The following is a 23,242-nucleotide window of genomic DNA, read 5'->3' as shown; positions in this document are numbered from 1 at the left end:
ATGCGTATCTGCAGGTTGGTGCGTGTCTGCAACAAAAAAGCTCTTTAGGATCCAGATTGTCACCTAAAATGCTCAAAGATAAAGAAATACATGACTTGTATGTGACTATGTGGCTTCTTACTGTGACTGGGTTTGTTTTCTGTTTTATTTTACATGCATATATATTTTTCATATAAGCACATGTAAGTCTTTGTTTTAATAGTTGTTGCCTTTATCATTAATTTTACTGAAGACGCCTTTAATTATGAGCGTTTGCTGTTTTCAACACTGTTCATAATCCATCAGGTGAATGAATGTTTCATATTAGGGAAGAAATCCTCTCCTAATCCTCTTATACAAAAAGGTCTTTGACCTCTGAACTTTCCTATAGGCAGAGGCACCATCAGCAGTAATTATTATTATGAAACAATCGAATGACAAACGATTTTAACCATGTCTGTGTAGATTCTCAATCATCCAGGTCATTGTATCCAAGGTAGTTTTCTCTGTCAACTGGACTGGGTTTCTTCTCTTGAAGACGTTTCGCCTTCTATCCAGAAGGCTTCTTGAGTTCTGAAATCGCTGGGGAGAGAGCTTGAAAATATATAGCCCCTGTGGACCATCTGCATGCTAATGATCTGGGGGGGTCACCTGAGAGTCGTTAGCAGGGTCGTTGGTCGGGTCGTTCACCTAGTTTCTGTTGAGGTGTCTCCCCTTTGTCTGCTGGATCACATGGTGGTGGGTCACTGGGTCTCCTGGAATGGTGTAAATGTTTGTTTTGCTGTTGGAAGGAGTGGAGGACTGCATTGTATGTGGGTGATAGGAAGTGCCTCAGGCCACCACCTCTGTTTAAGGAGACCCAGAAGGCGAAACGTCTTCAAGAGAAGAAACCCAGTCCAGTTGACAGAGAAAACTGCCTTGGATTTTAACCATATAATGGTGAGAAATAAATGGCATCTTATGTTTATCAAATTTGATCTGTTTTAAATGATCCATCCTTTATAATGTGTTTCTTTCCAATAATAATGTAATTTTAAAATCTGCATATCACATAAAGATATTCAAGCCAGCGAGGGGCGAACCATCAAGTCAACAATACAGATATTTTTCATTTATTTATTTACTTATGCATTTATTTCTTTTTCTGTGGATTAAAAATAAGATACACTGTTTGAAATAATCACAGGGAGTTTTAAGCAGATGTTCGCTTCATGTTTATTGGGCACGTCATTGTGATAGTCCCATACGACTCAGTCACTGTAATCCAGTATTATTTAAGCTTGTCCACATCACATTCATCACTTCAAATCAGATGTATCCTGTCATAACTCCAGTACCAAATTCATCACATTGTGCTCAACTGAACGTATACATGCCTCACACAAAATAGTCCAATGTATCATCTGTGCATTATTGCTTCAAGCCAGCAACCAAACGGGATGATGATGATGACGACGATTATTATTATTATTATTATTATTATTATTATTATCATTATTAGAGCTTCAGACTTATCACAGTGCTTTGAAGGTAAAGTGTAAAGTGTTTCACACATTCATCTCCTAATATGTTGATCAGCTGCTAGTGGTATTTTTTTGGTACGTGCTGGGGCTCTCATTTACAGCCCAAGCAGCCCCCCCCCCCCCCCCTCCTGAAGAACAGGTAACATGATGGGGATGACATTGAATAAAATGGATGCATGAATCTTCTAAAGAGAAGATCAGAATATGTTTGGGGTTTTTTCTGTCCAAAAAATACCTCTGTTGTCTCGCAATGCGCATGCTTTAACAGGACAGTTTATTTGGTTTAAAAGCTGCATCATTAACAGGGAACCATTTGTTTTCTAGGGTGCCAGGGGATTGGCTATCATCTCAGAAGCTTCACATTCTACTGCTCAGGTTTATGAGCTGCATGAGCGGTTTTGCAACACGTCCCCTGTGACGGTGGAGCCGAGCGCTAACAGGCACCTGTGTTTCAGAGCCAGCAAAGACAAGTCCAGGATGAGGAGCTGGGCTGAATTCTACAATCTTATGTTCGCGTTTTTATTTCAAATGCTTGACTACGATTAGCTGTTATCACATTTGTGTGCTTAAAGCCTTGTTATGCAATATGTAGCTTAGATGTGGTCCACAGGTTGGTTTGCATTCAATAAAGAGAGATTAATTCAGCCCAGCTGTCATTAATTCACATTTCAAGCATTTACATTATTCAGAGGAAAAAAAGGGAAAGAAAACAGTAAAAGTTTTAAATATTGTACAAGAAGATAATGGTTCATATATTGTGGCATTAAAGCAAATAGGAACAAAATGACTGTGCAAGAGTGATATACAGCTGCTTTTGTCATTTCTCTCACTTATTATTGTGTTTTTTATGTGCACACACACAATTCCAGCAGGGCCGTCTGTGGTTCACAGGCTGCACACGTGGTCCACGTCCATCCATCTGAAGCACTTGTGCCTGTGAACTAGCAGCCTTTCCCTCACTGACATTCACACCGTTCGGTGCAAAAAGCAACCGAAGAAACTGATGTTGACGATGAGCCCAAAGCTTCAGCTGGAAACGGAAACTGCAAAAGTGAGACGTGTGTAAAGCACCTGTGATCTTCACATGCCGTTCAGACTCTGACAACAAACTCAAACAGACGTGTTTTCAGCTGTATCAGTTGCTCTTCATTGCATATTGTATATGTGCCTTTTGCCCCATAAAGGCCACAACCAGTTTTCAAAAAGAAGACAAAGAATGTGCAAAACATAGGACATGATTGTTGGGACGGTTACATGCACTTTCTCATTTCTTTTTTGGTGTCGGCTTTGTCGCAGCCTTGGATCCTGAGAGGCCGTTTTCAGTGTTGTCGATCCCTGATGACGTTACAAGGCACTCCTTACTGCAATAGGGGGGGGGGGGGGGGGGGGGGCAGTTAGAATTCAGTCGGATGTGGTTACTGAATGCAGGATTTAACTCACTTTTTCTCCTCAAGCTTGGAAAGAACAAAGAGAGTAAAGTTCTTGAGCAGCATGAAGCCCATTAATAAAGCGATGGCTCCGCCCACAGCGGAGGCTATGATGATGGTCAGCGTGTTGTCCACCGATCTCACTGCGGCATCAACAAAAGACAAGAGGAGGAAGAAAGAGAGGATGAGGAAACAAAGTATACCAGCACCTGTATGGAGATAAACTGTTAAGAACTGGTTTAAAATATAACAACAGAGACTTAAAATGTGTGTAATTCCATACGTTTAGGGAAAGGCCTGCTATTAATGACTTTGTCTGGGTAATAACTGGGGCTGACTCTCTCAACCCAAGGGGTGAATGATCATTAAAAAGGTTTGAGGACTTATATTACATCATTATTATTATAAGAACACATGCAACACGTGTCTGTCTCGTCAAAGTAGAGGAATCTAATTATATTTGACCTTTAATCTTAGAATAACACAGGTCAAAGCCAGGTCAGAAGAGTGGAGGAGATAAATCCCAGCCATCATATATTTCCTGATCAGGATTTATTTCCTGATAGCAGACTTAGACATCCATCTGTCTCTCTCTCGACAGTTGATTTAAAAATTTCCTTCCTCTAAATTTCCTTTCCTGTAAGTCAAAACAGCAAAGATTGTTGCGCTGTTCACTCTCAGTACGGAACCCCAACAGTTTCAGTGAATAAAATTTGGGATCCTTGCGTTCAGGCCGATGTCTTTAGTTTCAGAACCCCACCAAAACAGTAAGATCCAGCCCACAAATCCCCTTGATCCCAGCTCAGTTAGGCCAGTTCAGCAGAGTCGGCCACGCCCTGATCTCAGAGACATCACAGTTCAGGGATAAATCTGGATCAGACGTGTCTCAGCGCTTCCATTGCTTTTCCCCGTTGTGAGATCAGGGCTCAGCTTTCAACACTGTCATCGCTGATATTCTAATCAATGAAAAGCCGCCCCACTTTCCTTAGCAACAGACCACTACCAGCTACACTCAGCTCCTGTCTGGGTCAACTCAGGGCTCTGTATTAGGACCACTCCTATTCCATCAGGTTATGGACCAACAATCTACTCCTCAAGATCTCAACAACCAATGACGTAATCATAGACTTCTGGAAGACCAGGGTAGATCTTTATTGAAGCCCAGCTCTCAAACACGCCATTGAGATATTCAGGTGGTCTTCACAGTGGTTGGGGTCAAAGGTTTGATTATTGTGGTTGATTGTGGTGTGTCGAGTAACCCAAGGTAACCCAAGCCAAACCGGGCCTCCTCTGGATTGGACCACTCACGCTCGTCCACCACGATGAGCTCAAACGTGGCGCTGTGGTTCTTGAACTTCTCTTTGGGGTTGATCCCGAAACACGTGTACTGGCCTCCATCCTCAAAGGTGATGTTCCACAACAGGATGGAGACGTTGTTGTTGACGTTGTTGCCCACAAACTCGACGCGCTTTCGCATGATTTTCACAACGGGCATCACCCCCTGCGCCACGATCGTCGACTCACACACCTGAAGAGACCAACAAGCTGTCAGGAATCCAGAGGGACCGGCAAGGCACCAGCATCACCTGTAGACTCACCTTTTTCATGGTGCCGTTGTCATTAAACTGCCAGCTAAAGTAAAGGTCCTTGATGCCGATACAGCTGGAGTACGTGCACGGCAGCATGACCGTGCTGCCATTAAGGGCCTCCATAAAGGGGACCTTCCCTACAGACATCTCAAGAGCCTGCGAGGACCATGTGGCTGAGAGGAGAGAGGAGTTAGATCAAAACAAGCTTTAAAATTTGGACTAACAACCCTAAAGAACCATCTTTTATGAGGACTCTTAGTGATTAAGGTAAGACTTTGGGATGTTTAGGATTGAGGAAGGAGTGTTACTGGATATAAGGATAGGGAATACACCCAGGAAAAGTTCCCAGGCCACACACAAAGGAGCAGGTGAACCTATTTCCAATGTTTATTGTCGCAGCGAGGAAAGAGTGGTCGCAGAAAACCCAGGGAGGGACCAGAATGTCAACGTACCAATTTTTAATTGTGAAAACTTAACAGACCTGGATTATAGATGACACCAGAGAGACCTTGCTATGACATTCAGGTACATTACAGAGGAGGAAATATGCTGCCGGAGGTGTAACTGCACACCAGGGGTCACGTGGACTCCTAGTGTCACGCCCTCAGAGCAAATACTGACAGACAGACTCTGAAATCGGAGTTAAGGAAGAGCAGGATAAGAGCGTTATCTGCATCTCTACCGTTTTCTGCACTGTTTACTTGACTTCTGCTTTTTGATTCGAGTGTGAATCCTTACACACACACACACAAACACGCACACACGCACTCAAGGTCAGCCTCCACTGCAGCAAATGGAGGAAGGCTGCTCAGGACAGCAGATAGGGAGGATGGACTGTGCAGTATGGGAATGTTTATGATTCACTCACACCTCTTTCTCAGCGCCACTGCAAAGTCACTGCACAGACCAGACACTAAAGCACTAACACGGGGGGACCGGTGAGAGCTGTGGTGGTATTTGTAAAAACTTTTGTGTTATTCTTTTGTAAAAACTCATCCATCCTCCATTAAGGTGTCCACACAGTTGTTTTTCTTTCCCCCCTCCCGGTTTAATCTGCTGATACCACGAATGAAACGAGTACAACAACAAGTCTTCTTTCACTCCATTGCTGAGATCTTTGAAACGCTCACTTTCAATTTTGGGGTTGAGGTGTGCGGCTTCACATGATACTGGAGCAGATTATCTAGATTGTGGCCTACATATGCAACTACAGCACAACAATATCATAAACTGTCCTAAATGATACCAAACCCGCTAAAAGAACCATTTTAACTTTTATATCAAATTATTACAGTGGATATTTAGATACTCTCTGATCCACTTTGAAGAAATTCAAATTTTCCTGGCAGTTTTATTGATTAATAAAGATAAAGACGGCAGTGTCCACTCATCACACGAACCACATCTTTTCATAATGGGGACACATGTTGAAAGTACATTTGCAAACATTGAACTTGCAGAAGCAAATTGGTAGAAGGAACGGGAACCGTCGGTTTAATCTCAGCTAAATGGAATTTTCAATTTTGCTTAAAAACTGTTCAATATAATCAAAAATTCTGGTATTTACCAGTTCGCTGATTGAGAGAGGTTGTAAATATTACATTTTACCTGTCGCAGGATAAGAGGGAGTCATTACTATTGATTCCAGGAATCCTTGAAATGAAATGACATGATGCACATATAGGCAGTGACATGGGGAGGGCGGAGACAAGAAGAAGAGGTGACGTTACCGAGCAGTATGGAGACGATCAGGCAGACAACTCGGAGTGGAGAGCCCAGCTTTGGGGTCTCGGCCCCAAACCACTGGACCTCCATGGCAGCCAGATGTGCTCCAAAACAAATACCACGACAGGATCCAGCCCAATTGTCAGGTGGCTAGTAGAATATGAACGAGTTCAGTTTAGCTTCTCTGCTTTCTGGGTTTAGATCCAGATACTGCTGTCGGAATTCAAAACAAGGCACCGTAGAAGCAGGGAGGTGCTGGAGCCTGAACGCAATCCAACAGCCTCTAGGTTAGACAGAAGACAGAGGTGGAAATGGGGAAAAAGTTAGCATAACTGACAGAATAATGGCACCACCGCTTCAAAATTCAGCATCACCACGATATTAGCAAAGATAGAGTTTTACTTTAATATTCAAAACATAAAACAGAGTGAATTTAATAGACATCTGAAAAGGTTGATTTGATCCTAAAAGTTCAAGTTGTCATTCCTACCTGCTCCCTGCAGCTGGAGCTCATTCAGAGGCCAGCCGGCTCTCTGCACAGCTGAGTCAGTGTGGACAGGACAGCAGTCCGGTGCCCAACGCACACTGCGCACAGTCAGGGTTCAGTCAAGGAGAATCCGCCAAGCAGCACTTTCACTGCAGAGACAGCCACGTTGCAGCAGCAGCAGCGGCAGTGGCAGCGGCAGCGGAAGCAGCAGCAGCAGCAGCAGCAGCAGCAGCAGCCGGGCCAAAAGAGGAGGAAGAGAGGAGACAGTGAAAGACCAACAGGAATGCAGACAGACACCAGAAAAATCTGCTGCACTCTGTAGAAGCTGACTCTGCTCCCTGAACGTCGCTCCTGCGATCTTGCTACTTTCCCCCCCCACTGTCCTCTCTGTTGGCTGCATGCCACCTCTTCCTCCGCCTCCCCTCCCACACCTTCCCCCACATCCCTTTTGATTCTTTCTCTCCTCATCAGCCCCATTCACTTCTCCTCCCTCCTGACTCAGGGTGTGTATGCAGACTCAAGCACTGTCTCTGATGATCTTGGAAAAGTTCTGCAGTGCAGTTTAGGGGTGGGGAGAGACAGAAGTTCCTTATCCCCACGCTCCATTCATAAATAAATGCACCATGTCAGAAGTATAATGCTGTCCTCAAACTACAGCATCCTACTCATTGCCATCACCGTTTCAGACTCACTCACTCTGCTCCTCACTGAGGACGATTTGCAGCCACAGCCACTGACGTAGTGTGACCTAATCAACACCTTCAGAAGGTCAAAGTGTCATGCACTGTACCTGGTTTGAAGCAGGCTTGGTGTGATATGAGGTTTCACTGACCTCTGTAGCCGTCTCCCACATCAGGGGACGGTTTCAGATTTGATTCGTCAGTTTATGATTCGGTAATTTTGCATTTGCAGCCTGTAACAACGTGCCCGTCATCCTCAATCCATTCAGAACTTCTGCAAATTCAGCAATACAAGACCCATTACGGCCAATCGAAGGCAACTGTATACCTTCGAAACCTCGTTAGCCTTTTACAGAGAAACGCCCTACAGTTGTAAATACAGGATATATATGTTGCATTTACATTGTAAGGCTGCTGTAATACTGCGATATCACAGAGTTTAATCCAACCTAATTATCCAATATGCTGCTATGTGTAAGTACAGCTTAGGTGAGACATTAAATGGGAGGAGGTGAGTTTAAGTTTAGAGTGGTGCAAGGCAAAGACGGGGTGTGTCTGTTGATGTTAGGGTGGTTTGGCTGCACGCTCACTGTTCTTCTCTCCGGGCCCAGTCACTGGAGTATCAATGCAGCAGTGATGGGAACTGTTCCAGCGCTGCATTATGAAAAAAAAGAAAAGAAAAGAACCCCCACTGCATTTGCTGCAAAGACGGGATGATGCTGCAGGACTATGCAGAGCACACAGAGCTCACAAATACAAGGTGAGATGTCTGCTGCACAGAGGTAAACTTGCAACATTTCAGACCACATGAAGGTACTGTTCCAGTGGGGAAAAAGACTCTGAGAAAGATTTGAATTAGTAGTCAAATCAAAGCAATTTCATTTTATTATAATCAGATTACATTTTATAACCCAGCCATTCTGCAGCAATAAATTATAATCAGTTATAGCAGACTACATTCACATTTATAAAAGATGAATCTATTATTATTACAAGTTAAAAGTAATGATACATGAATATATTGTATATTGAGTGCAGGACGTAGCAGCATTAGCAGCAGTTCATTGATTAAGCAGCCACTTGATCCAACTATAAGACAAACATGCACTGAAAAGAAGAAAACGGTCGCTTTAAAGCACAACAGAACCTATTTTTGCTTTTGCTAAGGAAGTAAAATGATTTGCCACTAGAAGGCGCTGTAGCATCCTTTGACAATTCACCTCATTCTTTCATAGCGCTGAAGTCTTAATGTCAGTCAGAAACGAATCTATTGCCTAAAAATGCATGTATCACAGTTTAAAGAGGTTAAATATTTTTTAATACACATGAAGTTTTTAAATGTGTCTTTTATTGTATGCACTCCAGTGTGCCCTCCAAAAATGTCTTTATTCAAATAATAAAAAAGAAACCTCATCGCTATGTCTTTCACAATCCACATTTAGCACACAGCAGATTTGAAATGGTGGAAAGTCACACAGAGGAGTGGCTGTCAGGTATGTCACTTACCAACTCACCTGGGCTCAAAATACCTGTTACCCCTCTCTGAATACAAGACGCTGGAGTCAGATAATCATTTTAGAAAACTTTTCTTTATTTTATTCAAATGTTCTTAAAGTTGCGTTTATTTTCTTTTTAAGAAACAAACAAACATTATGTACATTTTATAAACATTTATAAAAATCGAAATTCAAAGCACTGGCTCTGCACATTTGTTCTCTCACTCTGGAGACAATATAAAAATACCTTGGTTTTCTCTAAAAACAGGAGGGCAGCGTTAAAACTGACAGGATTCACTAAGTGTTTAAACATACAAAAAAAGAAAAACATTTAAATTACCGGGCATTTCACAAAATGGGAAGAACTATTTTAATGAACAATGTCCATCTAATCATCGTCATCGTCGTCACCGTCGTAGTCATCGTCGTCGTCGTCGTCGTCTTCCTCGCCGTCCTCCTCATTGTCATCATCACCTCCACTGCTGGGTTCGGACTCTTCATCATCTGAGCTATCCACCTCTTTCTTCTCCTTCTTCAGCACAGCAACAGCCAGCGGAACTGCCTCTTCAGGTGAGCTGACCCAACCCCGACAACAAACAGATCCAGTCGCACACAATGAAACACTCAGACATCTGAACACCGGGACAACGTGGCCAAAACCATTCACTGTAAGGAACCGCCAACGTTCGTACACTATACGATACCCAGAGTCTTCAGCTTGAAATGAGGAGGAGGACTTGAAGAAACTTGTTAACGTCTCCTCTCAACTGTAAGGCACGTTCTCAGAAACAAAAACAAGGAATCAGCTCATGGTTCTCTGAGAAGGTACTGAAACGCTTCAGGGGAGGCGGTAGTTGTTAGTGAAGCCACTTATGAATGGCTGATGGAGAGACTGCGACTCACTTCACAGCAGCAGTATGAAGCGCTTATTTAGTAAAAAAAACCAAACCTTTTAGTTTTGTTTAGACCTTGTAACGTGGAAAAAGCTGTTGCCATTAACTGCTGCTGTGAACTGAATATTAAAAGGGAAAAAAAGCTGCTTTTTAAATATCACCTCCATATTCACAACTCCTATTCTGCAATTTAAAACCTCATGATTGTGGTGAGAATCACTATAAAACCATATAAAAAGTGTAAAAAGAACTTTAAAACCTGATCTATTATTGTGTAATAATGAAGTGATGACTGAATATGAACTGAGAGTTCAACATGGATGAAAAGATGCCTTCCCAGCCTTCTTCCTTCCTTTTTTTCTTTTCCATTAGATTGGAACCCAACAGTCAATTAGACTCCGCACCAGCCCAAGAGGAAGATGAGGAGACAAGCTTCATCTCCGGCCCTCACCACATGCCGGTGTCCTTCCACTCCTGCTCTCGGGAATGCAGCTCGATGTCGTTATCCACGTGCTTCCTCCTGCAGTACCGCACCACCACAAAGATGCCGAGCAGCACCAAGATGACGCCGCAGGCGCCTCCGACTGCTGCCGCCAGGATGCTGATCTCAGAAAGAGAAACTGGAACCAACAAAGACCAAAATCAGAGTTAAATGACAGCCGAGTGCTGACGTAAACACCGTGGGTGTTGGATATAGTGTCTATAGGAAAGAGGGGAAAAGAGGGAAAGAAATAACTCAAAGTTCACCCAAACATGTTGCCTGACCTTTGTCGACAACTCTGAGCACGATCTCCCCGTTGCTGCCGTGCACATCCGGCCGGTTGCGCACCTGGCAGATGTAGGTGCCGTTGAAGGTCGGCGGCACATTAATCAGAGTGACGGAGGCGTCCCGTTTCAAGATATCACCTGACCACTCCACGTGACCTTGGAAACGACCTGGCAATGGAGGATACTCCACCTCTTGGAAGTAGAAGACCTGGAATATACAAACGATCCGGCTGAGTGGAGAAATCCTCAACAGAAATCTCACAAAGTCAAAAATGGAGGACTTTTCAAGAATTCCCAAATATGTAATGAACTCAAATCTATTATAATATCCAGCCAAGAGTTTTGTCCCCATTTAATCGATCCTAGACATGAAAACACAGTTGTGAGTGACATTATCCAAACCTTTATAGGCTCAACTGAACCCTCTTTCTTTCAACAGTACATAAAGCTGCTCGCACTCAACTACTCTTTGAATGTTATTCCGCCTCTTTTGCAGGAGACGTCTGGTCCCAGAGACCCAAACTCAGCACTCGTGGAGTAAATTCCTGCATCTGATCCAGATGATAACAAAACACACATGGAAAACTGGGTGGACATGCCTGATGACTACATAAATTACAATATTAGGGGAAATATTTTTGAATCAACAGATAAATAGTCCCCCAAGGCTCCATTCTTGGACCTCTACTATGATCTACATACTCACATATAACGTCCTGTATAGTCGCTTTTTGCTCTTTCCCTCATTCACTCTTCCATCTAAACTAATATAAAAAGGTAATTATCTTTGAGTGACAGGTTAAAGAGTTCATCATCAGTCACTCATGTCAAAAGAAGAAGCCACAACTCTGGACTGAGAGCTTAAATATTAATGCGGTTTTCAGTGAACTGGTGGCTCTGCAGGATTTGTAAAACCTTGTCTAAACATTCATCTCGATGGATTAGAGTCCAAAGGAAAAAATGTGGTTTTAATGATAAATTTACAACCAAATTCTGAAGTGCCAGTGATTTGCTATAGATTAAATGTCCCTAAAATAGTAATGACACTAAAGTACATGGGAGGGGTTTCAAAGAAAGCCGGTACACACCGACTCATCCTGTCCTGAATTTAAGGGCCTGAAGCTCCAGGACACTGCCACCGACTGAAGAGACACTGGCTGAGTGGACGTGAAGGTGCACTTCAGTCTCACACTCGTCCCGTTCACCACTTCCTGCTCCTTCGCCGTATAAATACTGATCCCGCTGACGTGTCGCACCCCTGCAAGAAAGGCAAAGAAATGGAGCCGGGTCAGCTGTACCAAAGCCCTCGTGTGATGGATGAGATGGTAAGTCAATAATTAGATGGGCTGGTCACACTAGAGGTGGTTCTGGAACACGCTGAAGCCTGTTTTCATTGCTTTTAAAGACACAAAAATGTCTTGAAATAATCTCCACAACTGAACACAAACGCATCAAGGAGTAAATCTGGATCATGCTGGAAGGATGAGCAGATCTGCAGATCTCCCTCTGCGGATTAAAACATTCCTGCCAGAAAACTTCAGAGGAAAAGAAGCAAAGAACATTCAGGACTTGGACGTTTTGCTTAGAAGACCTACAAATAATAGTAATATAGTACAGAATACATGATACGTCTCTCTGGGAATTACCACTTAAAGATGATCCAATTTTAAGAATGGATCAGACCCAATATCTTAAGATTCCTCTGGTACAATACAAATACCCTAAGAGTGATACTGAGGGAGGATTTTCTATACTATACCAATCACATTAGTACGAGCATTCCAGTCCATAAAAAAGCCAAACTCTGAAGGGACTCTCTGCACTGTGGTTTACATTTTCTATTCAAGGTCAGTTTGGGGCTGCAGACATGTCTTAAGACTTTTAGAAGCCTTAAAATGCTGCTCTTGGTTAGTAGTTTTCCTCTTAATCGTCACTAATGCTGAGGTCCAACAGATATTCACCGTATCTGACTTCAATTTCAAAAATTCAATCCTGCCGCGTGATTATATCAGAAGCATTTGGAAGCATGTCTCGACAGCACAAATGTCTGAACTTTATTCCAGTGAAATCAGGTTTCAAGGCCTGCTCCAGTCTCCAAAACAGTGTCACAAAACCACTCAAGCAACACGTGCTGCTCAACATTAAAGGCTTTATGGAAGAGTACTGGAAGATAATCACACTGAAAACCTAGAACTGATAAATATATCAACCCAACACACCCTGTGTTTCAGCTTTGCGGTCAAACTGGCAGCAAAAAGGCTGAAATAACAGGCCAGTGATGCAAAATACAGCAATGCCACGACAAAACTGACAAGCTGTACTTGGTTACTCTTTAAAAATGTGTTAAACGCGTCAAATAAACTCATGTTAACTTGTGCTGCAGCATATCAGCTAAACATTTGGATCGGTTAGAGCCTTTTGCATAGGTTTGCCAATGGTTAACAAAGATCAATATTGGCACGGCAAACTTGTCTTCCACTGCTATTAAAATGATAATATTTTTAGCATAAGGAAGGAAGGAACCTGCTGCATCGTTAGTACAGACAAACTGAGAAATGACCGTCGAAATTAAAGTCTGAATAAATTTCATAAATTACACAATTATTGTGTAGCAAGTTCTTCCGTTTTGTGCCAAAATAGCATTTATGGTTTAGATGCATGTGGAGATTATTATTCCCACTAAATTCTGGAGTTTTGGAGAGATGAAACAGCTTCAAGAATCTACAACAGCTCCTGTCTTGTATTGTTGAAAAATAAAATTTAAAAAGTAGTTTATATAGTTTTCTAAAATGATTATCTGTTTGGTTTCCAAACCCGAATTCAATTGCATTGAGATAATAAAAGTAACATCACTAAAAAAAATACGGAACTCTGCAGGTATCACGTATAAGAAACGAAATTGTAGGCCGCGTCCGGGACCTATTTTATCTTGCGGCGTGTATTCACAGTCCAAAGTCCAGTGAAGTGGCTCACATGGCAGGTGTCAGGAACCAAGCAGATGTATTTTGATCCTACATACTTCCACATCAGGTGATCTCCAGCTGTTCTGTCAGGGGGGTTAAACTTCATTCGACTGACAAAATGTCTGACACATGTCCTCCTACTCCTCCAGGAAGTCGGGGAAACTCACCTGGCCCCACGAATCCTCCCAAAAGAAGCAAAAGCCATATTTGATACATCCGGGAAAATGTTCTCCTGTAGTTGGAATCCGCTTTTAAGATCCCTTCATAGGTTGTTTTAGGTGAAGTTAGGAGTACAATTGTCGCCGAGGAAACCAAAGTGGTTCTTCAGCGGTGAGAGTGTCAGTCCGCAGTAACACACCTGAGGGGCGGAGTTCCACGCTGCTCCTTTCCTTCTTGTTTAACTTGTTAATCTACCTATGACCAGAAAACACCTCGATTGCCAGTGATAAGATCACAAACGTGTCTGATTTGTTGTAGGCTACTAGTCAGCGGCAGCCAGGCGAGTCTGGAGTTACCGATTAGTTTCTGCTGCGAGCGCCATCTGGTGGTCACTATGAGGTAGCACAGGTGATCAACCAACGGCTAGCATTATTAGCATAGTCAATCAATCTACTGTATTTATATAGCGTGTTAGAATCAACAAGAATGATTTCATAACATTTTATTTTGAACATGTTAGTGAAAATAAAGACAACCAAAAAAGAGCAACACCGGTGATTATATTGTAATAATGAAAAAGAAGAATTTTATTTAATAAAACTTTAATTAGGCGCATGTAAAAGATCATTTAACATTTACAAGTGTTCAAAATAATTCATTTGGATTGAAATGGCGCAGGATGCGATTGTTGCCTTTTATCACCGGTCCTCTCCAGGAATATTCTAATTAAATGGAGGGGGTGCTGACATTGTTTAGGAATCTATGTTTTAAGACTCTAAGACTCTTGTGCTAAAGGTAACAAACCGTTAATGATCTGATTGAGAATGCAATCATCGCCAAAACAATGGTCCACCCATAATGCTTTGCAGCCGGAGGATTGAGTATTTTTCTTCTGATATTGCCTTTAAGGGAAACAAAAACTTTGCCGTTATCAACAACAAATAATAGCAGTGTCTTGTTATAGCCTACACATAATAAGTTACATGTTTAAACCTGTTCGTAATAACCGTGACAGCCCAGTAACCGGCCCAACAACCGGTGTGGAAAGGCTGCCTGACAGACAAGAACAAGGGGGGAAGTTTCCTCCGTGGCGTCTGCTTCTCCGTGTGCAGCGCCCTCTGCAGGTAGTTCGGCTAATGGCGTCAGCTCGGCGCTCTTGCTCTGGAAGAGTCTGTTCTCTGCTTTCTTGACACACCTTTTGTTGTCTGGTCGAGTTACTGACAACTAGCCTTTGGTAGCAAGCATCACTGTTGGAGCATCACACAACGGAGCGTTGAAGTTGGGGGGGGAAATAACTGCTGTGAAGCCGAAGGAGCTAAGAAGCGACGGCCAGCGCACAGCGAGGTATTTTATTCTGCAAAATGCAGCTATTTCTGGAATACAGTCTTTTATAACGGGTGTGTCAAGTGCTAAGGATCAGAGATGCAGTCATAACATCCCCTGTCATCTTAACCAGCTAGCTAGCAGTCAAACCAACATCAGATAAACAGTAACCTAGCGGTTTTAGATCGATCTGCGCCCTGATCCATAAGCACCCGTCTGGAAATCGAAAGTAGCTACATCCGCATTAGGCCAATCCGTCTGCTTCCCAAATGGCTTTGCCGCCGAATCAAAGCAATGATTTGTGCTTGTTGATTCTTTCCTCCAGCATCAGCTCTAACCGAGTGGACCCTTTTTTAGGTCTTCAGGTATGTTTGGTTTTATTTGTCCTGCAGGATGAGCGGTGATGAGGTGAATCCAGCTGCAGTGCCTCAGCCTGTGGAGGATGTTCAAGGAGATGGACGCTGGATCTCCCAGGTATTATTCTGTGCTCACTTGTGATGGTCTCCGTGAGTTTTCATTCAATATTCACTGGATGCATTTCCACAATGCCAAAATTTACTCCTGAAACTCTTTTGGGGGGGGGGTCAAAAGTGTGCTCAAATGGTTGGTGGCAGCAGTCTAAATATATTAGCCTAAATGCAGCAACATTTCCCAATGGTGGTGTTTTCGTTCCTTTTTTTTTTTTGAGTCGCTTAGTTCAGCTTGGTCTGTGCAAAGGTAATCCTGCACAGCTAATTAGACTGAAGCAGTCTGCTGCAGTTCAGGCTCTCCATCAGATGGGTCACCAGACAAATCCCATTGAGCTCAAAGGATTTTTGCCTCAATAAGAAGGTTAACAAGTACTAATTTACAGCTGAGGTTTAAAACCCAATATTGTGTTAAGATGAAAGGCTTTCACCCATAGCTGTGATGACTCTGAAAGCTGTGCAACATAAAGAATGGTCATTAATGGTCTGGAAATAAATTCTCCTTCCTCCTCCAGCACACCAGATTCGTGCAGGAGTGTAAAGATGCTGAACCAGATGTGCTTTTTGTGGGGGATTCAATGGTGCAACTAATGCAACAGTTTGAGGTGAGACACTGCTTGTCCCCTAAAAGACATTATTACCATCTTATTTATTTTTTAAGTGGTTTACTTTTAAACTATGTAAATCATTGCGAGAGGATTTCCCTCTGATTGGTCAGAGGCTTTGACCAATGGTTTTCATGTTTCCTATTCCTGGTTTTCTGTCTACAGGTGTGGAGGGAGTTGTTTTCTCCCCTTCATGCGCTCAGCTTCGGCATCGGAGGCGACACCACCTGCAACGTGCTGTGGCGGCTGCAGAATGGAGAGCTGGAGAACATCCGCCCCAAGGTGGGCCTGCAAGAACGTCCATTTCTGCCAATAAATATGACGCAGAGATCAAACCAATCGGACTGTAAATTGGGCTTTCAACAAAAACCATCAAAGTTGTAGTAAGGAAAAGGAAGTGAAGCAGAAATAGAAGTGGAAGAGCTTTGGAGGAGCTGTGCTCTCGTGTCTGCCTAATTCATTCATGCTTTACCACGTTACAATTCAAAACACGCAGGGGGCTCTTTAAATGCAAACGCATCTTAATTGATGTGCTTAATTGATGTTTTCCACGATCCTCTGTCTAGGACAGGTAAACTGTCCATTTCCCTTAGTGACTCCTGTGTCTTATGTTGAAATAGGTGCACACCTGCATTATTTGCATTGGCATCGTTAATAAATGAGGCAGGGGGCTCAAAGCATGTTGGCCACAGTGACTAAAGTGTCGGTGGTCTTCTCCAGGTGGTGGTGTTGTGGGTAGGAACAAATAATTACCAACACACGGCGGAACAAGTGGCAGGAGGAATTCTTGCCATCGCCGAGCTGCTGAGGTCTCGCTTCCCAAAAGCAAAGATCATCGTCCTGGTGAGTAACACCTGTACCCAAACATGCCTATGTGTGATGTGAGGAGTATAAGCAGTTTCTCTGAACACAACTGTGCTCCACGTGCACACATCCCACGTGCACACATCCCAGCCAACATGCAGCTGATATCGCCCAGATTGTCCCGTCTCACAGGCACATCGACCGCGTCTGTTTTTTTGTCTTTGATGCGTGTGTAAAACCACCACGGTTGAATTCTGGAGGACTTTATTGCGATTATACCAGTATTTTGAATCACATAAAGATTGTTGCTGTGTTTTTTTTAGAGTTTGCTGCCTCGAGGCGAGCGTCCCAACCCACTGAGGGAGAAGAACGCCGCGGTCAATGGGTTTGTGCGCTCCTGGCTGCCACGGCTGGGTCAGCAGGCTCAGTTCCTGGACGTCAGCAAGGGGTTTGTCCACTCTGACGGAACCATCATCCCACAGGACATGTTCGACTTCCTCCACCTGACACTGACGGGCTACCGGAGCATCGCCAAGCCGCTCAGCGACCTGCTGCTTCAGATTCTGGAGGAGACGCCGGAGGAGAGACGGGCGTCGCTGGTTTGAGGTTCACGGCCACGCTGAGAGTCCGCCCAGAGGCTTGTCTCACCCCTGGCGCGGAGGTGGGGGGGACATGTTCCTGGTGTCTGCAGGAGGACAGGTTCACTCTTTTGGGGAGAGGCGCGTTGACGTGAATGTGACGGCCCCAGATCACATTCACAGGTGGAGAAAAGCTAAAGAGGGAGGGAGAGAGAGAGCTTGTTACAGAGTATCTGCAGTAGGAACAACTTTTGCTGTGAGAATTTGATCCAGGTCACCTGAGAACATGTGGAACTGCAAAAGCACACGTGCCACACAGCTGTCCAACATGGAGCGTCCCTCAAAGCATTAACACTGTGAAGCAAACGCCATAGAAATACATGAAGTTCTCCACGTGCACGTCCATACGAGCAGAGGTTAGCGTGCTACGCTTGACCTCGATGTGTTGCTAATGGAGCTTGTAATGAGGAAAATCCGGAGTGTCGACTACACTCATTTTTTAGTAATAAAAAAGAAAAACACAGCAGATTTTAGCCACTCAGTTGTCTCCTGCTTCACTTTCAACAGAATCAATTGACCCGGTCTGGTCAGATGTGAAGGCACTCTAGCTCTCTCTCCCTCTCTGTGATGCTCATGCCTTTTTTAGTGTTGTATCTGTTGTGCTTTCTCGGCCCCCTCAGGAGCCGCCACAGGTTCCAGCTGCTGTACAGCACTGTAGTCAATAACTGTCACACTAAAGAGCAATCGCCGGCCTTGTGAAAAAAGAAAAAAAAAAAACGCTTGTCTGTGAATTCAACTATGTGGAGCATCGTGTTATCCGACATCACTGCTGTTTCCAGCTGCACACTTGCTTTGTTCAATAGAAATAGTGTGTGTGGGCGCGCGTGTGCCTTATGTGTTTTTCGTGGGAGGATGTGTGTTATTTCTGATTGTGGGTTAAGTTGGATGTGAGGGTCATCCCGTTACACTAATTCCATCACCGACTTGGTGTGTAGAGTGCAAATATGAGCTTTTTTAAACCAAGCTTACACTGATATTTTCCCTGAGTTTACGTGCATGTGTATTTATGTACAAATGTCATTTAAATCTGAAGGAGTCTAGTAAACAAACAGGCACTGCAGCTCCAGTGTTTGGATATTAAACGTGAAACAATAACTGTAACTGAAGTAACCTTTGTGACACACCTGTTCTAAGACTGGCTAGAAGTGACCGTAGACGGATGATTGATGGAAATGACTGGAAACTCTGTGGGGGCAATACAGCATTTGTGCTGTTTTGGCACCCAGTCACGTGATGGAAGTAAAACATTCCAATAAAAAAGACACAATAATGAAACAAAGTTCTGAAAACGTGTTTTTGTGTCTGCCAGTTTGTTGTAAAATAGGGATGTTGTCGTAGTTGTACCGGGGTAGTACTACCCTGTTACCGGTAGGGGGAGCCATTGAATAAGCGCTAAACGGACACCTATTACCTGACTTTACCTGATTTTTTTTCACACCAAATTAATATTAATCCACTAACAGCATGCTGTCACATTTTATATGCAAATCCACCGACTGCCACGTATTCTCCTGAAAGGTAATAAGATATTAGTGGTTTTTGAATATCCTGCCTAATTTTCAGCATTTACTGTATGATTTATTTGCAAATTTGTTATAAATAATGTTCTTTTTTTTAGTTTTAAACTGATAGATTATTAGAAACGAATATTTACCCACAGAATTAAATCACGGTGTGCTTTTACTGTTGTACATAAACAAAGTGCCACCATTTTCACCTGATTGTCTCCTAAAAAGAGGTGCAACACTGTAACCTCTGGTGGATTAAGTGATGAATATCAGATGTCCTGGGAGAAAGAAGTGTGCAGAAGAAGACTGAACTGCCTGCCATCCCCTTATTTAAATCAATACCCGTTAATGAAGCAAGGCTTTTCAGAGGAAACAGACATTGTGTGTTTCAGATTATGTGACGTGATTATGCGGCACGGAATTGGAACTTCCTGCCACCTCCAATCAGTCAGCGTCGTCATTTAAAGAGTGAGCTACGCCTACATGTATGAGCAGCTTCATTTACGGTGTTGTTCAGCTATATTTATATTATGACTCATTGACGCATTTATGTCAGCTTCAATCTGGAGGCAACATCTCCTGTAGCTCATGTACCACCTGTGTTGTGTCTATGGTATTTTGCTGTATAGAGCACTGATTTTCCTATATTCAAGCTTGTCAACAGTCCAGGGGAACTCCAGAGGTCCTTTCTGAGAACAGGCCATCGAAATTCATTTGCACCCATTGATTTTCTCACACCTAAAGCTAATTCTAAAGGTTAAGTCAGGTTGTCCTATTTACGTTTTACCCAGCGGCGATCGTTTCACCTTCAGCCGACATCTCCCCACCGCAGTGGAAAGGCCCGAAGCAGATTTGGATGCTGATTAGTGCCTGAAATGGCATATCGCGGCGCTTAAGTGAGAAACACCCTGTAGAAAAGGTCCTAAGCTAGCTATTTTTTAGGTATTGCAAACAGGGAATGCTGGGAACAACCCAACAACCTTTACATTAAAAGAGGCTTAAAGCTGCAGAAGTGATTGAAATAAATATCAGTCACAACAATCGGATACAGTAAGTGACTTTAATGCTGAATTATAAAGTGTGTTAGGCTCACTGGACACACCGTCCAGCTCTGGAGCCAGTGGACATCTGCTTAACTCAGATGCTAAAATCTGTCTACCTTACAGCTTCACTGTCTGTAGCATTACTTCTACCCTGATAAGCACACTGAAAGGCCTTTATTTTCCATAATCCGGAGGGCTGAAAAATTAACTTAGCCCATTACAGACCTGACATGTCCCAGCAGCCTGTATCAGTTAAGTTTAGGTTTTTTTTCTATGTTTTGTTTTTTCCACTCAGGACATTACGTCGGCCAAGCAAGCATGTTTTCTACCCCATAATCTGTCTTCCAGGCCACGATTTTCTCTTATTTACATGAAATAATCAGGTTATATTCATTCATTAGTAATAATAGAAACATCACAAACATATGTATCTCACCATTTAGATGGTTCTTCGCCATAAGACTCAATAGAACGGTGACAAATCTCAAGGGTTTTAGAGGTGACCAAGGGATGACATCACCTGCTCCCGATGCCTTTATTAACGCTGGAATCATGTAATCATGTGATCTCCAGAATGTCTGATAATCTCAGTCTGTTTTCCAAGTAATTATTAAAGAGAGTTAATAATGAATGAGTGGCTATCGACTCTGGCTTCTGGCTTAAATGTCATGTCAACATGATAGGGATACTAATTACATCTCATACTGGTGGATACAGCTGAATGTCTCATAATGTTCATCAAAGTAACCACAAAAATCCGACCACAGTGCTAAAGAGAGCTCTAGCTTAGCTCTAGCTTTGATTGCTCAGTGTAATTAATGTATTTGCATGTATGATGTATGTTTGTTCTCTGCTCTCTGTGCTCCCCCCTTCTTCTCCTTTCTTATCCATCCAGTAATCAGCACTTATAGGACAATTTTGATTGTAACAGATGTATGAATAAAGATGAACTGAAGCGAACTGAATAACTAATGCTTTCATATTTAGCACTTTAATTGCAATCAAATGTTGCAGTTAGTGCGCTGCCAAGATGAAGACCTCACTTACCTCTGCTGTAAAATAGTTATGGATGTTGAAATATTAAACACTTTATATGCTAATTCTATTGAATCAAACTGCAGCAGAGTTACCAACATCCCTCCTGCAGAGAGCTGCGTGCAGCAGCTTCATTAACAGCAGAGTCAGCGTTTGGGAAATGATTGCAGAGGCAAATATTACGCTGTAAAAATGTCTTTGTTAACTATTTTACTGTAATGCAGCACAGAGGAAAAGCCTAAAACAATTGCGGTAGATGAAAAGTATATATACACAGTATATATATATAGTATAGACACTTCAAATTTGGGATTATGTTTTCTTTATTCTTTCAGTTTTTGAGGATTTTGCAAATGGTGTCATTGAGAAACATTTAATATTGTGATTTGAATGGTCTGAACATCTGCATCCGACTCGGCGTCATTTTAGAGCCACTTTGCACAGTTGTTTCCTTGCAACTGTGAATAATGACACTGAGCATATGAATCTGTCTATAGTTGTACCTGTTGGGAAGCCAATGTTGTAGTTTTCTTGCAACTTATGAGAACATCCATCTGTCAGTGAGTATGAATAAAATAGCTGCAACATTTCTAGCTTGGACAGTGAAACCATAAGCAGGACCAGGCTAATATGGAGGGTTAGGGCTGACCCCTCCCCAGAAAGGGCAAGAGGGAAGGCCAGAAATGGGAGAGGAATGGCTACATATTAGGAAGCAGAACAGGAGAAAATAACAGTTGATGCTGTAACACAATTGATCAGAGTAGTTGTGAAGGACAATAGTTGGGACTCAGGCAGAAGGTTGGGTGAGACGGGCTGTCCTGGAGGGAGGATACCTGGGCACTGGAAAGACAAGGGAATCGGGTTAGACGAGGCAGCAGTAACAAAAGTCTCAAATCCCTATTTGAAAACTTCCAAAGACAAAAACCAGAGGGCAGAACAACACAGAATCTCTTTTGAGAGCCTAGAACCTGATTTACCAAGTGATTAACAACAAACAGGTGAAGAACAGAAACAAGAGCCAGTCTTTTGTGCTGCAGACCAGATGGACTGGTGACAGAGGCAGAGGAGGTGTGTGGTGATCAGAAGCGTGAGTCACGCCCAGCCCGGGGAACCATGAGGGAGCGGGAGCAGGGAGCAAAGAAACGCAACAAAAACACGATAAAAGGCAGATCCCCAACACATGAAAGCACATTAATGGGTGCGGTGCAACCTCACAGATAAGGGGAGGTGGTGATGATTTGTTATCTGACCCTAGTGTTCCATGTTGGTCCTGTTGGGGGGGGTTCAGAACAGACACACAGCTTAACAGGCTTCATTCCACTTTAATATGTTGTGGACTTTTCAGTCGGATTTTGGTAACTTTAACCTTCTAATCCCTGCTGATATTCAGGCGTTAGTTTTTGCTCCTGGTCAGGAATATGATGATAATCCCTGTCATTCCACTTTCATGTCATTTGGATTAAAGCAGCAGTGCCAGGCTGGTTCTGCTCATCTCTCTCAGGCAGATATTAATGACAATTCATCCTCATATACAGGGGTCAAGCATGGCAGCAGCCCACAAGGTTCTGTACTTGGACCAGCACTTTTTACCTGGTATATGCTTCCTTTAGGGAATATTATTTGTCAGAACGGAATAAATTCTCAGTCGTATGCTGATGACTTTATATGATCAGTTCTGGATGTGTCCGAGTTTTGCAATTCCAAAATATAAAGGCCAATATTAGCAACGACATTCATTAAAAACGCTCCTTTCAGTAGCATTTTTCCGTTGCTGTTCTGTGTTCGTGACCCGCAACCGCACCTGGCGACTCACAGCGCTGAAAAGTGAGTGATGAGCATTTATTCCACAGTCAGCATCCATCACACGAGGCGCCTCCACGGGAGGCTTTGGGTGCACGTGCCCTGTGCTGACGAGCCCGCTCGGAGCCGCTAATTGAAAAACCTGCGTGACGCACAAACGCGCGACGTCTACAGAGTGTGAAACCAGAAATCCAGGGGAGGCAGAATAATGAGGAAGAAAGCACGACAATCCTTCACCTAGTTTGAATCCAAGATTATATTCAACGCATCATTAAATCTGTATGAACAGAAATGATTTACTGAACACCACTTTAGCGATGTGAAGGAGGC

At 43.1% G+C, this 23,242-nt stretch overlaps 3 protein-coding genes and 1 long non-coding RNA gene across 4 annotated transcripts; 2 read left to right on the top strand and 2 right to left on the bottom strand.

Moving 5' to 3' along the window:
* The first annotated feature begins 796 nt into the window (after positions 1-796).
* On the top strand, positions 797-2,146 carry LOC115252726 (uncharacterized). The gene is made up of 2 exons (XR_003891042.1): positions 797-918; positions 1,827-2,146. It is a non-coding gene; the product is annotated as an uncharacterized lncRNA (long non-coding RNA).
* On the bottom strand, positions 1,760-7,123 carry scn4bb (sodium channel, voltage-gated, type IV, beta b). The gene is made up of 6 exons (XM_003971220.3): positions 6,734-7,123; positions 6,249-6,526; positions 4,528-4,691; positions 4,238-4,457; positions 2,943-3,072; positions 1,760-2,863 (listed from the first exon to the last, which is right to left on the bottom strand). The coding sequence occupies exons 2-6, from the start codon at positions 6,331-6,333 to the stop codon at positions 2,767-2,769; spliced, it is 696 nt and encodes a 231-aa protein (XP_003971269.1). The 5' UTR covers positions 6,334-6,526; positions 6,734-7,123; the 3' UTR covers positions 1,760-2,766.
* A 1,857-nt stretch (positions 7,124-8,980) lies between these two features.
* mpzl2b (myelin protein zero-like 2b) lies at positions 8,981-14,029 on the bottom strand. The gene is made up of 5 exons (XM_003971219.3): positions 13,698-14,029; positions 11,656-11,825; positions 10,565-10,775; positions 10,251-10,419; positions 8,981-9,481 (listed from the first exon to the last, which is right to left on the bottom strand). Exons 1-5 carry the CDS (start codon positions 13,744-13,746, stop codon positions 9,295-9,297), a joined length of 786 nt encoding a protein of 261 aa, XP_003971268.3. The 5' UTR covers positions 13,747-14,029; the 3' UTR covers positions 8,981-9,294.
* Positions 14,030-14,793: 764 nt separating this feature from the next.
* pafah1b2 (platelet-activating factor acetylhydrolase 1b, catalytic subunit 2) lies at positions 14,794-17,952 on the top strand. The gene is made up of 6 exons (XM_003971112.3): positions 14,794-15,033; positions 15,405-15,486; positions 15,995-16,084; positions 16,250-16,366; positions 16,805-16,927; positions 17,212-17,952. Exons 2-6 carry the CDS (start codon positions 15,406-15,408, stop codon positions 17,491-17,493), a joined length of 693 nt encoding a protein of 230 aa, XP_003971161.1. The 5' UTR covers positions 14,794-15,033; position 15,405; the 3' UTR covers positions 17,494-17,952.
* Positions 17,953-23,242: the final 5,290 nt, after the last annotated feature.

This window comes from Takifugu rubripes, chromosome 15 (genome assembly GCF_901000725.2).
Source record: "Takifugu rubripes chromosome 15, fTakRub1.2, whole genome shotgun sequence".
In the NCBI taxonomy this organism is placed as follows: domain Eukaryota; kingdom Metazoa; phylum Chordata; class Actinopteri; order Tetraodontiformes; family Tetraodontidae; genus Takifugu; species Takifugu rubripes.
Note: the sequence above shows the minus strand (reverse complement) of the source record. Positions and strands in the feature narration are given on the sequence as shown.

Coding starts and splice junctions, on each gene's coding strand:
- scn4bb (XM_003971220.3), bottom strand. CDS start 6,333: ATGGAGGTCCAGTGGTTTGGGGCCGAGACCCCAAAGCTGGGCTCTCCA. Junction 4,458..4,527: donor ACAACGGCACCATGAAAAAG/GTGAGTCTACAG, acceptor TGGTCTCTTCAG/GTGTGTGAGTCGACGATCGT. Junction 3,073..4,237: donor GCTCATCGTGGTGGACGAGC/GTGAGTGGTCCA, acceptor TTGATGCCGCAG/TGAGATCGGTGGACAACACG.
- mpzl2b (XM_003971219.3), bottom strand. CDS start 13,746: ATGTATCAAATATGGCTTTTGCTTCTTTTGGGAGGATTCGTGGGGCCA. Junction 10,776..11,655: donor ATTCAGGACAGGATGAGTCG/GTGTGTACCGGC, acceptor TGTATATTCCAG/GTCTTCTACTTCCAAGAGGT. Junction 10,420..10,564: donor GCTCAGAGTTGTCGACAAAG/GTCAGGCAACAT, acceptor TGTTGGTTCCAG/TTTCTCTTTCTGAGATCAGC.
- pafah1b2 (XM_003971112.3), top strand. CDS start 15,406: ATGAGCGGTGATGAGGTGAATCCAGCTGCAGTGCCTCAGCCTGTGGAG. Junction 16,367..16,804: donor TGGAGAACATCCGCCCCAAG/GTGGGCCTGCAA, acceptor GGTCTTCTCCAG/GTGGTGGTGTTGTGGGTAGG. Junction 16,928..17,211: donor AAGCAAAGATCATCGTCCTG/GTGAGTAACACC, acceptor TGTTTTTTTTAG/AGTTTGCTGCCTCGAGGCGA.